The 12,505-nt window shown below is 41.4% G+C and overlaps 1 protein-coding gene across 1 annotated transcript in view; it reads left to right on the forward strand.

Annotated features, from left to right (window-relative positions):
* The first annotated feature begins 1,129 nt into the window (after positions 1 to 1,129).
* Positions 1,130 to 12,505, forward strand: part of WRNIP1 (Werner helicase interacting protein 1) — a 26,102-nt gene continuing 14,726 nt past the window's right edge. The window contains exons 1-4 of the mRNA XM_011984605.1: positions 1,130 to 1,190; positions 1,465 to 1,559; positions 2,147 to 2,338; positions 3,594 to 3,835. Of these exons, the coding sequence (XP_011839995.1) occupies positions 1,130 to 1,190; positions 1,465 to 1,559; positions 2,147 to 2,338; positions 3,594 to 3,835 (590 nt within the window). The remainder of the gene's footprint in view (positions 1,191 to 1,464; positions 1,560 to 2,146; positions 2,339 to 3,593; positions 3,836 to 12,505) is intronic.

The following is a 12,505-nucleotide window of genomic DNA, read 5'->3' on the forward strand; positions in this document are numbered from 1 at the left end:
GAGGGCCCAGGGGTGCAGACGCAGGCTGGGCTGGGGCAGTGCCTGGTCCACAGGTGGAGTCTGTGATGGGCGTGAAAAGGGTACACACCCCCAGATTCGGAAGGCAGGCTTTTGCCGGGTTTTCAAAAGGACGATGTCTGTGAATCCATAGTTTTACAAGATGTGGACTCTTAGATTTGATCTGCCTTTATCGGTCTCCCCGCCCTCTCCCCAGACTATGATTTAGTAACCGAATTCGCAAGGAATCAGCGTGTTTAAATTGTAAAGAAACGTTTGTATATTCCGTTTGTACGTAAAACGGTTTCAGCTTTGAAAAAAAAACGAATTCTGTTGTGCTTCCTTCCCTTTCCACTAGTTGTTGGTTTAACAGACTGGTATTTATTTATTGAGAATATGTTTATTTAACATTCTTATATTCTTGAGGATATATTTATTTTACTAAATATACTCACATATATTTACAAAACTAACATAAAAACTTTTTCATCTGCAAGTCATTTTCATCCGGTATTTCCGTAACTTTTCTCATAATGCCTTGTACTCTAGAGAAGAAATATCCGTGCATTTTGGTGTCCAGTTCTCTGTCCCTTCGTGAGGGGTTAGCACAAGTCCAGACGAGGGCAGTTAGGATATTGTGAGTCTAGAAAGCATGTCATTGGAAAAACACTTGAGAAAAAATGGAGGAGGTGAGCCAGAAAACAGGGAAAGCTAAGAAGTGCTTAAGTACAGGATGCTCTTTTTTCCAGAATAAGGGAGAACCAGCAGCAGGGAGGGAAAGGGAGAATTCAGGGGTCAAACTGTAGAGAGTTCTTGTAGCTTTGAGATTCAGACTCCTTTGCACACAAGGCTTTTATGATTTTTCTCCTATTTTTCTTTATCTCCCACAACTTCACCACACCCCCACATCCCCTTAAACTCCAGTTCCTGGAATGCATTGCCCTTTTTCTGCCTTCTTGTTCGCACTCGTGCCTTCCCTTTGGCCAGGAATAAACCAGATCTATCCCAAATAAGATTTGATGATGATGGTGGTCAAATTGTTGACGTCTGTCCCCATGGATTTAGTTGTTAACCCCATTTAAGGGATTGAGCAGTATCATTCTTAGTAATTGGGAAGTCTTTACATACGATCATGAGAATGGATAATCAGCTGTTGGTGGCCCCAGACAGTGAGAAAGTCTTTAGGGAGACGAGTGGGTGAGCTCATCCCACCTACCAGATACCAGGCAAGAGGTTTGGGTGGTTCAGGCTGCTCAGGGAGGTGGGCGTTGGTCATTTGCAAGCCTAGGCATCTGTGACATCCCAGCCTGATTCCAAAAGGCAGGCTGGCAGGGATTTGGTAAAGAAGCAGCCACAGAATGGGTGCTCTACAACTTTCAGAAAACAGAAGTGCCACCTTTCCATTCAGGTGCAGATTTGTCCCACTCGTTAAACAGTCTTCAGTTTTTCTTTATTCTCATCCTTTAGTGCTAATAACAATAACAACATTCATATTAATAACAGCATATACATATTTGTCGAGCACCCAAGAAGTGCTTTACTTGGGTCTCCTTGGTTTTCTGGTAAGTGCTAATGTGACCCCAGTGCTGCCCTTCATCTCCTACCAGAGTGAACATGCAGAAATGGCCTGCAGTCATCTCAAATGCTGGGTCGATGTCATTGGTCTCAAGGCAGATGCTCCCTCACTCTCCTTTTCTCAGCTGTGCTGAGCTTCCAGTTGTGGTTCTGTGATGAGCTCTGCACCTAGGTCCTTCAGCAGCAGCGCTGTCTTGGCTGGAGGAGGGAGAATTTTCTCTTTGGTGAGAGGTCACAGCTGTCACTCTGCTAAATCAAGACAGCTGCTCTTTACTGGGATTCCAGAGATCTTAAAGAGTCCCCCAAAAAGGAATCAAAGGTAGTTAGGGACAGAGGAGAAAAGGTCAGAATTAGCCTAAGGTTTAGCTACTTTCCTGTTTTATTTATAATGTTGGTTTTTGTTTTTTTGTTTGTAAATGTACTGTGGTATTTTTGCTTGTATCTGTGCTGCTAAGCATTCTTCAGAGTTCAAGTCGTTTGGCAAATAGTGATGCTGCTTGTAGTAGTTCCCATGGGTGCTGGTCTCTCTGTGTCTTATCAGCTTTTCAAACTCTATCTATGTCATCTTTTCTAGACCACTCTGGCTCACATCATAGCCAACAACAGCAAGAAACATAGCATAAGGTTTGTGACATTATCTGCAACAAATGCCAAGACAAATGATGTGCGAGATGTCATAAAACAAGCTCAAAATGAAAAGAGCTTTTTCAAAAGGAAAACCGTCCTTTTTATTGATGAGATTCATCGGTTCAATAAATCTCAGCAGGTATATTAACTTCCTTCTACCTTTTGGTCGTTGTGAACATCAAACAGAATATAAAGTATGTGAGATCACTATACAAATGCTAGAGACTTCTTATTGTGAGCTTTGTTTACAAAGAAGCATAGGCTTGTCAACCCATCTCCTTGAAGCCTATTTCCCCATACTTTACTTAGTGTTTTTTGGTCATAAGAAAATGCTTTCTCTATCTGATAAACGAAATGTTTGGTATATCCCTGAGCTATACATATCAGAAAAGCAGCTTTGAATCAAATTTTCCAGTTTTCGAAATTTTTAATCTAAATACTAGGAGTCATTGTGAACAGTAAAATAATGATTTTAAGATCATTATTTTAACAGGTTTTTAAAAATTTCTTTAACAGTATTTTTATTTTCAAAATTAATCTGTATTTTCTGTAACTCTAAGCTCTCTTCAAGGTGAGTGTTGGAAGAGCTAATGATTACTGTTTATTTAAATGACTTTCTGAAATAAAAGGACACAAGCTGTTTTTATAAACAAAGCCGCTTTGGGATTTAAAAAAATAGACATTAAAATTTTACCAGGCTAAGATCTGGGAGCTATACTCTAAATAAAAACAAAATAAAGTTTAGGCATAACTTTTTAGTGTATTTTGTTGCAACTTTTTAATCATACACAGACTGTTTCACAAAACTCTACTAAGCCTTTTTTGAACCTTTTTTAATAAACAGACCCTTTTAAAGTTCTGATGGAATGTTAGCATTCTAGGTGTCATACTGGACCATTGGCTCATCTTAGTATTTTTTTCCCATAAAACAGCATAATGACCAACTTTGTCAGGAATAATACTATGATTGAGTACTTGCAGTGGAATAAGATTCTGAAAGTGTTAATGTTTTTGTGTGTTCTTTCTCGTCTGTAAATAAATAGCTGTTACATACAAGCTATGTGCCAGTTCAGCCTTGGGTAGAAGATGCTTTTCTGAGTAAAGAAATCATTTATGTTGAAACTAAGTTAGAATTCTACTTAAAGCTATTAGTCTACGTAGCAGCAAGAGATTAGGCGTAGACAGTCATTCCAGAAGATGTGTTTTAGACTTAAAAGCAAGAGTCGTACTCCCCCAAATATTGCGTCCATATTCAATGAATATAAGGCTGCTGCTATTCCTGAACTCGAGAGAGAAAAATGAGGAAAAGAAAGGAATGGATAGCCAACTTACATAGGATTCTGCCGGTGGCTGTTGACTGGAATCACTTTTTTCTGTTTTCCTCCCATGATTAGGACACTTTCCTTCCTCACGTGGAATGTGGCACGATCACTCTGATTGGGGCAACCACTGAAAACCCTTCCTTCCAGGTCAACGCTGCTCTTCTGAGCCGCTGTCGAGTGATTGTTCTTGAGAAGCTTCCAGTAGAGGCAATGGTGACTATTTTAATGCGAGCAATCAACTCCCTGGGAATCCACGTCCTAGACTCTAGCCGTCCCACTGACCCTCTGAGCCACAGCAGCAACAGCAGCTCAGAGTAAGTTGACAGTGTGCGGCGTCCCGGGGGCACACACCTCCCCGAGAGTCCTCTGGCAGGGGGCCAGAAAGGGCCGGGCATCTGTGAGGAGAGGGTGGGGACAGAGAAGAAATGTTGATCCACCCGTAATGAAAATAAAAGAGGAGGGAAATGTTCGATTATACCTAACAAAGGTATCCCTGCAAACTTTAAGATGCATTTTGTAGCCTCTAATGTGTGTTTCTATAATTCTTCAAGCTTTAACTTTGCTTTGTTGTTTTAGTTCTTGGGTGTTTGCTTTTGTGCTTAGGGTTCTTTGGGAAGCCGTATTGATTACTTGAAAGGCTTTATGGCCCTCATTGATGATTTGAAAGGGTTTATGTCCCTCACTGAATAGAACAAGTAAATAGATACTCCCCAGATTTACCACACAACTCTTTTGAGCATTGTAAACTTGTTTCACTTTCTTTTTAACCTGCAGTTTAGTATTTTGTTTAAAAAAATCAAGTAAAACTTAATGTAACTTGTAACCTTAAAATTATGTAATCCTTTTTACATGCTTGAAACTCAACTTCATGAAAGTAAAGGAATGTTAACTGAAAGTGACATTAGAGGCTGCCCCTATCCTTTTGGTGACCTATTTCTGCATGATGAGTACCACATGAGCTCATTAATGCACCGAGTATGTATCATAGGTAATCAGTCTGATTTCTTGGATCAGAGATTTTCCTTTTTTCGTATGAGAGCATGTTCCTCAGATGGTATTTGTTCATGTGCTGGCTGAAGTACTGCTGGGGGACATAATCTGGTCTGATGAGGGGCTGTTGCCCACCTCCTCCTGCTGTGGACTCTGCAGCTGCTCCCGCCTGCCCTGAGGCCAAGTTCTGGAGCCACTTTTCTGTGAGGATTAAAGTACAAGGCATAGTTTTAGGCTCAGGGTTTAGGTTTCAACAGGCTCTGCCTATGTGTCTGGCCCCATTTGCTCCTGTCTGAGATGGAGGAAGAATTCTGCCGTGTCTCATGAAAGCCTTGCAACATTTGGCCCGTGGACCACTGGGTAGGACAGAGTGGCCTCGTTTTGGAATCCCGTTGTGATGGGGATAGCCATGAGATCTGTGGCCACAAGCAGTGTGTGGAACCTGCTGTTATCAGCCACATGGACTCATACTGAGAAGCCCTTTATGTGGCGGGCATTTGTCAGAGCCTAAGGGGGCTGCCAGCTCCTCACATCTGGTACAGGTTTAGTATCCCAAATCTGAAATCCAAAGTGCTGCCACATCTAACGCTTTTTGAGCACCTTCATGATACTCAAAGGAAATGCTTATTGGAACGCTTCAGATTTCTGGATTTTGGGTTGCTCATTTGGTAAGTATATAATACAAATATTGTAAAATCAAAAAAATATGAAATTCAAACCACTTCTGGTCCCAGGCACTTCAGATGTGGGATACTCAACCTGTGTAGCTTTCCTGTAACCGAAATCTCATCACAGACTCATAGAACCACATGGTAAAGACAAACTGAAAGAAAAGGGGGGAAATCCTAACTTGTTTCATGTTTGTGTGTGTTCTTTGTTCTGTGTACTGGTTATTGTAATGTGTCTGCAACTTAATATTCTGCATGGAGCTACTTGTCTAGGGTGATTTTTATTGATTTCATGTCATCAGTTCATGAAATAGAATATGAAATCAATAATTAATATTGATGACGTGAAGTTAATAATAATCAGTTTACTCAGATGCCCTCAGGTTTTTTTGCCTCTCCCTAGTCACTTCCCTGCAGGAATTTAAATGAAATGAGAAAGGCGGCGGCCAAGGAGCTCATCCTCATGAGAAGAATTGCTGCGTTTTATTATTAAAAATCCTCAGGTGATTTGCAGGCACGTTAAAGTTTGAGAAGATCAAGTGAAATAATTAAGATTTAGTTGTTGAAACTGATATAAAAATGAGCTAGAGATTCTTAATCTGCTAAAATTGCTTTTCAGAGAAAAACTCCCATATCCAGTAAATGATTTACTATTTCCACTACCACTTGCTTAGACTTGATCCCAATTATATTTGCTGTCTTGTGTCCCCTGCTTTCCTGGGAAGACTGTGAGGACAGGAGCCTGACCTTGCTCACATCACCAGCACAGTGCCTGGCGCACATTGTGTGCTTGATGAATGGTTTGGAAATGAATAAATCCTAGCTTTCAATATGAGAAAAGTAGTTTAATATTTTTTGTATTATCCAGCATAAGGGATAATTACCCAGGTATCAGGAGCCTTTTTCTTTAATACTATTGCCCTTTTCATCAGCAGCAAGCAGAGTAAAATGAAAGAATATTAAGCTTAAATCCATTAATTGGTCTACTTGTTAGCAATTCTAGCAAGAAGTTAAGTTAGGAGATATCATAGGCCACAGAAAGAACTCTTACAAGTGATTTCCAAATACAAGTACCTGCCACCCCAACTGTCATGGATAATGAAGAGTAGATTATGGTATCTTTTAGTTGTTTTAGGTAAAATTTTGCTTTCCAATCCCTGTTGACAGCTATATATACATCCTTGTGCATATAAATCAGATTTGGTGATGCTAATCTAGTTGAAAGATAAGATTTTTAACCCCAAATACTGACTTTCTCTCTCCGGGAAGCTATTGGTGTGCATTTGTATTCTTGTGTCATGTTTTGGTGCCCTAGATAGCAACTAGAACATTTACAGAGAAGTCCCAGGCTGTTGAACTGCACGTGAGAGGAGGTGAGCAGGGCACTGGATTTGGAAACTAATCAAGCTGCCGCTTAGCCGTTCTTGATTGCACTTGAGGAATTGTGAGTTGTCACACAGTATACTCATGTAAGTGATAAATTCCCATTAAAGTGAAATAAGTGTTCCTTTTTTAAAAAAAATAGTCCCTCCTATAGTTATTATTCAGTCAAAATTGAAGCTCCTGCATATGCTAGGCATTGGCTGAGGGTTGAAAAGCTTGTTCCTGTGCCTTTAGAGGGAACACAGTATGATGAAGGCTAGGGAAGCAGGTCCACTTCCAGTGCCATGCTTATACGCCAAGTATGGTGGGCATAGAGAAGCAGCATTCAGAATATGTGAAATCCAGTATTTCACCTCCTAGCTGAGGGGATGCAGAGTTGAGTTTTGAAGGATAAATGGAATTTAACTAAGTGAAATAGAAATCTCATTGTCTATGCCATAGTTGCTTTGGTTTGTATGGCTAAGCAACAGTGTTCAGGTATTTTGCTCTCCAAAAAATATTTGGGTCACATAGTACTAACAGTGAAGCATGCTATCTGCTCTGGGTTAATTTTGGAAGCCAGGAAAAAAATGTCCATGATTCGTGATACGATGAATGAGCTTGTGCTGCTGAAAATGAAAAAGTAAACTAGCATTTCATCATCCTGCACTACTTGCTGCTTTGAAGGAGTGTAGATTCCTAGGTCATAGAATATATACATATTCAAAAACACTCCTAAAGAATCAATTCTTTGTGAACCAGATAGAGGATACAAGTCTTTGGAGATCAAGACAGTGCAATGAGAAGCCATAACTGCCCTCTGCCTAGCTAGGCTGAGTTCCAAGAGGTGGCTGGAAGACCGAAAGTGGCGTCTGTCCCTGGGTAAGGGCTGTGGCGTAACTGGGTCTGGGGCTTTTCTCTAACCATCTGGAGAGGAGAGCCCCTGACAAACGGGCCCCCATGGGAGGTGGCTGTGGATTCTTTTTTCTTTTTATAAAAGTTTAAATTGTTTTAAATAATCTTTTCTGCCATTGAATAGAAAGAAAGGTAGTAGAACTCCAGAATACAAAGTCCTGGCCAGAATAAATGGTTGGTATAGAGTAGATTTCAATATTTTTATTTAAAAATGTGTTTTAAGTACAATTAATATAGTGCATTAACATAGCTGTTTTAATGTAAGGGTGCGTTAAAATAATGCCATAAAAGCACCAGCAGCCAGAACCACAGATCTCATGGTCCTTGGATGCATTTCCTGTGGCTGCTGTAACAATTGTCACAAACTGGGTGGCTCAGAACACAGAGCTTTATCCTAACAGTTCTGGAAGCCAGAAGACCAGAATCAAGGTATCAGCAAGGCCATGCGCTCATCCAGCATCTGATGGCTCTTGGCATTCCGTGGCTTGTGACCATGTCACTCCAGTCTCTACATCCATCGTCACGTGGCCTTCTCTGTGTCCTTATGTCTTCTCTTTTTCTGTGTTTTATAAGGACATTTGTCATTGGATTTAAGGTACACTAAATCCAGGATGATTTCATCTTGAGACCCTTATTTACATCTACAAAGACCCTATTTCTAAATAAAGTCACATTCACAGGTTCCAGGGATTAGAACTTACATCTTTTGGGGTCACTATTCGACCCACTACAGACCCCTACCAAGTAATGTAATTTGGAAAGGCATGTACCTCCATGGGATTAAACAGAAAGATGCCATCATCTGAAATGTACCTTCTCTCTTTGTGGAGAAAGTCAGTTTTGTTTTGCTTTGCTTTCACCCTGGTGTTATGGAAGCGGCAGCATCTGGGATTCTCCCTTGAGTATGTGCAGTTCTGGAGAGTATGCTGTTGCACAGTCTGTTGAGGGTGATTCTTCTCACTGTTGATACCAATAGCAGTGCTTGTCCGGTCTCATGACATGGCAGGCACTGCTCTACGCGTTCCACGTCTTAGTCTCATTCAGTCCTCAATACAGCTCTGCAAAGTGAGTCTCATTACCTCCCATTTACTAGATGAGGAAACTGAGGCACAAAAAGGTTAAGTAACGCCCAAGACCCACCAGCTTCAATGTGATGGAACCAGTGTTTAAGGCACGTCTTTCTCCTCACTGACTTCAAGTGCTGCAAGGGGTTGGGGTGCCAGGTTTACAGAGGATGGACCCACTGCTCGGCTTTTCCATTCTGACTTTTCTCTCTTGGCACTTCTTTGTGTAAGAGCAACTCTGTATCCATTTGTAATGGATTAGGAACAAACTCCTTCCATCTGTAAAGCAGCAGGAGAGCCTTTTAACCAAATCTGCACATCCGGCTTCCCTGGGATACATTGTAGAAACATACCTTGCCCAGGGTCTGTCCCTAGAGATTTGAGCTCAGTCTATGCTAGGTAAGGTACATGTGGCTGTATTTGTGTCTCACTTGATGCATATCCCTAGTGGAGAACCTCTACACGGCAATTATCACCCTGACCATGAAATGTTCCTTTTCCTTAGTGAAAGAGATTTGTGGGGTTTGGTTTGTAATTTAGAGAGGGAGAGTTTAACCAAGCCATGCACATTCTCTCGTTCTACCATGAAATAACAGGTACATTTTTACTTATTACACTCTTTCTCCAACTTACACATCAAGCAATCTAAGTAGTGTCCTCCAAATCCCAGTATTACCCAATGTGTGGAAAACTTCAGGATTTAGGCACCTGGAAGAAGAAAGAAGAGAGCTTCCTATATTCTTTAAGATTAAAGCCCTTCTCGTCAGTTGGAGAGGCTAAGCTCTCTAAGTCTGCTTTTATCTCTAGGTTTTGTTAACTAGAAATAGAATCTTTTCTAATGCATTTATTTTAACCAATTTTATTATGAATAGTGTTTTATTATAACATAATTGACTTCCTATTGTTTATTTCCATGTAGGATGTTATGACATTTTGGGCAGTCTATCCCCAGAATAGATTTCATCTCTTTTTATTATACTCCACCTTTGGAAGGTTATTTTTAAATTCTGAACATTTTATAAATATATGCTTAAATTTAAAAATAATTGTAAATTCTCTAGAGTGGGAACACTCTTTCAAAATAGTTTGTGCAGCAGTTACTGTTTGCTGAGGGATTTTGCTAATATCAGTACAACTATCCCTTCATCATTCTTGGCATGAGTTCTCTCGTGGGCTCCCCATTCTAAGATCTCAAGGTATTTTAGTATATCCTACCTTGTTCTTCAGAACTTAGTAAATGGGAGTTCAAGATCTATTTGGTGTTTAAGTGGAACCTTTCCCTGCTCAGCCTTCTTCACAGTGAGTCTCCATTTTTAAATTTTCTTGTGTGATCCTTGTGAGTGCTGTCAGCAGCTCCTGTATTACTTGGACAGAGTTGCCGACAGTTTGATCTGGGCCTGGAAATTCTTCCTTTTTTTGGACAGGGGTGAAATTTAAAATGTGGATTATGCCCAAGGGGAGGAAGAAGAAGGGAGTGGCGGGAGCTCAGGTAGCTTTCGTTGTGGCAGCACCTCCATTCCCCATGACTCCAAACCAGAAGAGTGGAACCACTTGTACTTTGGTCAGGAGTTTAAAAGCCAAAGGAAGACCTTATTTTCCAACCACATAAAATCCATAATCATTGCTAAAGACTGACTCACAGCATACTGTTCGTAAATCTGTGGAGCAGACTGCTAGTCGGCTTCTCTCTTCATTAATACGGCCTGCCTCCCTCTCTGTATATGAGGACTAATGGAAATGAGGCTATTTCTACTAGTAAATACCATGGTATATAAGGCTACCCATCTTGTCACTGTCCCAAGAGCACGCCATGCCCCTAAATGCATACAGAAGACAAATTCATGGAGAAGAGATACATACCAAAATACTAACGTCAAGGTAGTCTAGGGGAAGGTGAATTTTCTCCCTTTGTCTATTTTTAAAATTTAATGTAAATTTTTTTAAAGTAAATATTGACAGGTCTGAGTAGCTTGCTTTTCAAACAATTATTTGATGGTTAAGGATGTCAAACTATACAAAATATGGTCCCAATTTTTGTTTTAAAAGTAAGCTGTAAGGTTGATGGCTGCATGGGTGAGTGGGTCATAAATTCAACAATTGACACAGTAGCTTTTGTTCTCCCGTGAAATAACAGGTACATTTTTATCTCTCAGTGCTGGAAATAAGGATTCTTTTTGTTTTCTCTATACTTTCCATATAATTTATAAGAAGTAAAGGTGTCACTCTGAGATTATGATGAAACTGAAGTTAGTCTGTTTATTGTGCAAATATCGGATGCCTATCATCTATCAGGTCTGGGAATACAAAGAAAGAATAAAATATTCCTGTCCTTGAGGTGCTCAACATGTAGTAGGGTTGGAGAGATGATGAATGTAATGTAATCAACACACAACCCAACCATGGTGCAGGATATAGGCTGGTTCAGTCTGTTAGGATCCACTGGGGCTCCTGCTTTGACTCCTTTTTCTTCCCTCAATTGTCCTAAAGGCTTTTTGTTGCTAGGCAGCTTTCTCAAGGAGAGAGAATCCATTGTTTTTACTAGTTCTGAGGCGGAAATGAGATGCCCAAGCAGCTTCTGTTCTCCCTGCCTGTCTTCCCACACAGGCTGAGTGCAGTAAGGGGCCGAGAGTGCACCCTTCCCTCTCAGGCATGTCACGTACTGCCACACCCTCTGATACTGGTCCTTCCCCGTACATTTTCTTTAGTGTATGTTCTGTCCGTCGTTATCTTCTAAATCATCTTCCGGAAGACTTGCTAACTAAGTTCTGGTTGAGAAGTGATCACAGGCTTTATGGAGTGCCAGCGACATGACCTTGGTGTTTGTTTTTTTGGTGTTCTGGTGAGGTCTGCTGAGAGAATGCTACCCTCAGGAGAGAGGAAGATGGGTCTCCGGGCTGCACCAGTGGGTGGGGCCCAGGCAATTGGCACGAGTAAGGAGAGAGTCCTTTGTTGTAAAGCTGGTGCTGGCCAGGTGTCTTAGGTGTGGTGAGAGACCCACAAGGAATAACTGGAAATCAACTTCGGTAAATGTGGGGGTGAGACGAGGCATCTTTAGGACATTAGGAACAAATCCTTCCATGAATGAAATGCAGATTGGTGTTATCCGGGTTACCCAGTGAGCAGAGTAGTGTCAGTGAGTGGGTGTATGGTGAGGGGTTCTGCATTGATCCAGCAGACAAGCTGGGTCCCCTTTGGAAACCGCCACCCCTTCCCGGTCCAGCCCCCATTGGTGCCTGCACGCTGTTTTCCAGGTAGCTGATTCGGACAGTCCTGATGGACTGACTTACTGTAGATGTTCTCGGCTGAATGTTGATAGTGACATGGTGAACTGTAACTGAAAAATTATTTTGTTGCTTCACAAATGTGCAGCTAGCAGCTCAGCCAGGAATAATATAAGACCCCACTAAGTCATGAAATGTGTTAGATATCTTGTTTAACTCGACTAGGAATAGAAAATTTTACTGAATCAGCCTTCTGATCATAGTTAGATCTTATTTGTGAGGGTCCAAATTTAGAAATGGTGACTGTTAGTTTTAGTCCCGATGTTCGGAGAGAGGCGAGGTGGCTTACCCAGGGTCTCATGGCTATGTACCAGCAGTCTTCTCGTCGCTTCCCAGGCTAATGACCTCTCTGCTACCCTGTGTGGATTTTGCATGATTAGTGCCCACTGTGAGATGACCCACTGCAGCCTCCATAATGCCCCAGGCCAAGATTCCTGAGACCTGCTGCTAGGACCTGCCGTGCTCACAGTAACTAGGGACCCAGTTTGTTGTTTTTAAAATGAAGGAATTGACCTGCGTGATCTGGAGCCCTTCAGAGCTGGTATTCAGATGTAATGCTGTCTGTCCCCTGTGTGGAAAGTGGTCTGAGCACGCCTGTCTCACAGGGGTGTAGGCCGTATTTGGAACATGTTTTCCATACACGGTGATGAGGTGCTAGCATTTCTCTGTGTGTGTGTGTGTGTGTGTGTGTGTGTGTGTGTGTG

The sequence above is a fragment of the Mandrillus leucophaeus genome, unplaced genomic scaffold, assembly GCF_000951045.1.
Source record: "Mandrillus leucophaeus isolate KB7577 unplaced genomic scaffold, Mleu.le_1.0 Scaffold27, whole genome shotgun sequence".
NCBI lineage: Eukaryota > Metazoa > Chordata > Mammalia > Primates > Cercopithecidae > Mandrillus > Mandrillus leucophaeus.